The sequence below is a fragment of the Primulina eburnea genome, chromosome 1 (assembly GCF_022965805.1).
Source record: "Primulina eburnea isolate SZY01 chromosome 1, ASM2296580v1, whole genome shotgun sequence".
NCBI lineage: Eukaryota > Viridiplantae > Streptophyta > Magnoliopsida > Lamiales > Gesneriaceae > Primulina > Primulina eburnea.
In genome coordinates this window covers 50,142,046-50,146,617 of record NC_133101.1, presented here as the reverse complement: position 1 = coordinate 50,146,617, position 4,572 = coordinate 50,142,046, and the positions used below count along the sequence as shown (strand labels likewise).

The following is a 4,572-nucleotide window of genomic DNA, read 5'->3' as shown; positions in this document are numbered from 1 at the left end:
CTTTCTTCTTGTATAAATAGGAGATAGGTCCCCACTGATAGTTGAGCTCATGTATTCATTTTTGGATCTACATTTTACGGTTATAGTGCAGACTCTTCCATATTTGAGACTTCTTTGCAATTCTGAAATATAGTTATCTTTAATAATTTTCGAGATTTTTTAAGATTCGAGTCATCGTACCAACATAATTACTCTAGAGTACTCCTAATTTTTATGATGGGGGGAAACCCACATGCTAGCTTCGGGTGTAACATAAATGTTTGTAGAAGATGTCTTGACATAAAATAACATGATCAATTCACAACCATGATACCAAATTACATGTATTTTGAATTCGAAGCCTTAGGTCTAATCTCAATACCTTCAACAAGAAGACCTCCTTTGAGATGTTCACCTTTGATTTCTCTCAACCACATTTTCACTTCATTTTTGCAACCCCCGATCCCATCGTTAATATAGAATTCTCCCAATTCTACCTCCAACCATCCATCGGCACGCACACAAAGTTCGCGCTGATCCTCGTTTCCCAATTTTAGATAGACCGATCCTTGTGTTTTATAACCTCCGACTTCAACAATAACCTCCGAAGGCAACGTCCCTAACCCGAAAGCACGGTCCGCGAGTTGAAAAACGAGGTACGCTCCGTAAATCGTGTTTGAAGACAACATCCGAGTGCCTATTTTCCCATGTATTTCTAACCAACTCACCATTATCAGTTCAACTGATTCTGGAAACCTGAATGAATTAGAATAATATATAAAAAGTTTCATGTTTGAAGATGGATACAATTAAATGGAGATTTTGGTTGAAAAATGGACGACCTTGACTGGAGGAGGGGTTTCCGGCACCAGTTGAGATTATTGTTAGCCCAAGTAATTGAGAGTTCTTTCGTACTCAGCATGTAGCATTTCTTATTTGTATATTTCTCTACTGAAAAAGTCTGCATTTGCAAAATACATTATGAACAATCCATATCCGTACAAAACCCGTTTACATCTAAACTCATATCCATCTTGACTCATACCAGAAATTAGTCACATATCTATACAATCTATATTATATTATTAAGCGTGAAACCTTAGAGTAGCTATCTTAGAAAACACCAAAATATTTAATTTTATAATTTATTACCTTTCTAAAAACCTCCTTAATTCACTTCATATTTTACATAGAAAAAATTCTAAACAAAACTTTATTTTTAAATCGAACAACTCTTTTAAATTGAAAATAATTTCGTGTTACTTATTTAGTATTATTTGATCAAATTAAAAATAATAATAGCATATGCAACGTGAGTATCTTTTACTAGTCCATGTTATTTTTCATATGTATATATATTTATAACAAAAATCAAATATAAGGTTTGGACGAAATACACGTATAACAAAATCAATATGATCAAATTAACTAGTAAGTAACATCATATAATTAAACTAAACTTTAATGCGTATTACAGAAATACAAAACTCTAAACTAAGAACGCTAGGTCCGGGAATAAAACCTGGTACCCAATCGAAACCTGTCCAAATAAATATAAAAATAAAGTAAAAAGTCAATACCCATCATCTATCCATATCTACGGTAAATGAGATCATACCCCTAATTGGGCACTATCTTCAATTCATTTCAACGGGTAAGATCTTGTTACACATATAATTTCAAAAAAAAAAAAATGGGTCTTATATATGCATGGACAAATCTTGACCATCCATTATATCATGAGAGCAACGTAGATACGATGAAATAAAGCCATATCCACTCATCTTATTCAAACCTGCCCAAACGATTCGGATACCCATTGCGTGCCATATGTAGGTATATTTGTAGTAACAAAGTTTCTTTAGAAGAAAATAAAAAAAATCTAGTCAAGAATCACATTTCGATGGAGCCTAATTCAAGATGTTATCCAACTGAAATTAAGCTGTTTGTTGGTTTGAACTTTTGTATTTGAATGTTCTTCAAGCAATATGAATCATATATCAGAGAAAACTTTTAATTAAAAATCTGTGTGATTATGTCGAGATAATTTTGAATCAACAATTTCGAGCTATTGATTTTACCTTGAGGCCTCCATCAATCAGAAGCGGAGTCGAAGAGAGCTTCAGAAACAAATCCTTCATAGAAGAGAACTTCATCTCGTGAACTGATCTGGACAAGATCTCTGCGTAATCCGACGGCAGGAATTTCTGCCACGTCTGGTCGGAATCCGCTACCTCCTGGAAAAACAAAGAGACCGTGGATGATCGACATACGTCGCGAGGAGAAGTGAACGACAGGATGTGGGCCATGCATTCCTCCGGCAACGATTCTATTCTCGTGTTTGCCATTAATTGTTTCTCCAACCTTAGCAATCAAACGCACGTTGCAAGTAAAATATAGAGAGATCGACAAGGGCTGTATTGTAATCTTCAGTGGCAAATGGGAGATTTCTATCTATCTATCTATCTATCTATCTATCTATCTGGTCTAGATTATTATTTAACTTTTAAATTTTGGAAATTTAATTAATGTGATGGCATAGTAGGAGGACTAGACTAGCTGGCTAAGCGCACTCGTTGCATTTATAAAAATTAACAATAAATTCGATCAGTTTGATGGAAAATTAAATGGAACGATATTTTAATATCAAATTAGTCAAATGTTCTATTCACCAAATAATCAACTATGGAGTGACTATTTAATTTTTTATTTATATTATAATTAGTGACAACATGAATGTTGATCATGTTGACATCGTGACATCAATGTCAGCATCTAGATGAGAATCCAAGTTTTTGAGTAGGAAATGTGGTTGTGGGGACATAATTCTATTTCTCGTGAATATTTTAATATATATATATGAATATTATCCAATTTTTTCATGTTTTAACATTTTATTCGATATTAAATAATAATTTTGATTATATAAAAAATATATCTCGAATTCAGTCTGGAGAGCGGGTTTTCAAATCTTCGCAACGAGTGGATCGAGTCGGTGCCCTGGATTCTGTACAGAAAAAAGTAGAGTTAAGGGGCGCCAGAAGGTTTTCCGACGTGAACCCTCCGATGTTTAGTCAGTTCGGAGAACATACTTAAGAGTGAGATACAGTTGTGATAAGTGAGCAAGAGAATGTGAGTGATTAAAATCGTAGCTGATACCTTGTATTTTTATATTAACGAGGAGTTAGTTACCTTGTAGGAGTAAAGATTCTTGCTAGATTAGAATTCTACCTGAGATATGTAAAATCAGATGAGAAGACTTCTTAACCATGTGCCTAGAACTCTTGATGGTGTCTAGGACTCTTGTCTTATTTCGATGAGATTTGATCGAATCTTGTATTTATCCGAGTTTCTCATTTATCGACGAAGATGTCTTCATATTCCTAACTGTGTCAGAGCTCGGACTTCCCGGCCACATTAGTGGGCTCAGACTTTTAGAAAACAGTCGGACCTTTAGTATACATGGTTGAGGGGTCCGACCCTGTTAGAAATTCATGAGCTCGAACTCCTAGTTTTAGAAACCTTACTAAATAGTTAGGCTCAGAAACAAAATGTAGTGCTCAAAAACTAATACACATAAATCCAATGTATGATTGAATTAATGTATTTATCCAGTTAATAATCTAAGTAATGCATGTTATGTGTTAAATTATTTTAAATATATATTTATTTATGCAATTTAAAGTGCTTTATTAAGTTTTATTGTAACGTTCAAAAGTCAATCCACGTAAACTGCATGCATGAAAATGCGTTAAATTGCTTAGTTTTTTTATTTAATTGATTTTAAATGGTTACTTGATGTATATTTTATGATTATACATCTAATTGTATGATTAAATGATTAGATTACATGATTTCATGAGAATTGAAGATTTTATTCGAATATTCGATAATAGGCTTTTTCTAAAAATAGTAGAGTCCAAATTATTTTACAAGATGAGCTCGATTTTATCTGAGAAGCTGGTTTTGGACAAACGAAGGACTTTTAAAAGATCAAAAATATTATTTTTGAAAACTAATTTTTGTAAACTTTTATTTCACAATTAAATAGACATTATTGGGCTTAATTTACCTAAGATTAGAAGGTCCAAGTATCACCAAACAAAAAGCCCAAAAACCTTAAACCATTAACATACAATTTTCGAAAATTATAAAAAAATACTTCTAGGGCTCCTTGACACCATTCAGCCGAAATTCACACCACACACACCAAAATTTCGAGATTTTGAGGAGGAAAAAACAAGGAGTCATCGTCGCTCGTTCGTCCTTCTTCGCACCCCACGTCAACGATCATGTATTAGAGCATTTTAAAACACAAAGGCACGCTTCTAAACTTCTTTGACACAATATTCAAATCGTATCATGCTTGTTTTTAATATTTTTGCATGAAAAATATTGAAGCATGAACCGTTTAACGATATAACAAATATTTTCAAAGTTTTGATGAATTTACGCTTGTTTGAAAAACGTTATGAATTCCAAGGAGACACTGCCAATATGATGTGTTTAAGGGCTAGGAAAAAGTATTTAAGGGACAACACGAGTGCTGGAGTCGAGCTTGGCTAGGAAGAAACAAACCTAGGGTTTCATGAA

General features: G+C 33.4%; 1 protein-coding gene across 1 annotated transcript; it reads right to left on the bottom strand.

Annotated features, from left to right (window-relative positions):
* Positions 1 to 248: 248 nt before the first annotated feature.
* LOC140830308 (F-box protein PP2-B15-like) lies at positions 249 to 2,419 on the bottom strand. Its single transcript, XM_073193592.1, has 3 exons — positions 2,061 to 2,419; positions 822 to 940; positions 249 to 735 (listed from the first exon to the last, which is right to left on the bottom strand). Exons 1-3 carry the CDS (start codon positions 2,325 to 2,327, stop codon positions 318 to 320), a joined length of 804 nt encoding a protein of 267 aa, XP_073049693.1. The 5' UTR covers positions 2,328 to 2,419; the 3' UTR covers positions 249 to 317.
* Positions 2,420 to 4,572: the final 2,153 nt, after the last annotated feature.

Coding starts and splice junctions, on each gene's coding strand:
- LOC140830308 (XM_073193592.1), bottom strand. CDS start 2,327: ATGGCAAACACGAGAATAGAATCGTTGCCGGAGGAATGCATGGCCCAC. Junction 941..2,060: donor TGATTGATGGAGGCCTCAAG/GTAAAATCAATA, acceptor TTGCAAATGCAG/ACTTTTTCAGTAGAGAAATA. Junction 736..821: donor AAACCCCTCCTCCAGTCAAG/GTCGTCCATTTT, acceptor TAATTCATTCAG/GTTTCCAGAATCAGTTGAAC.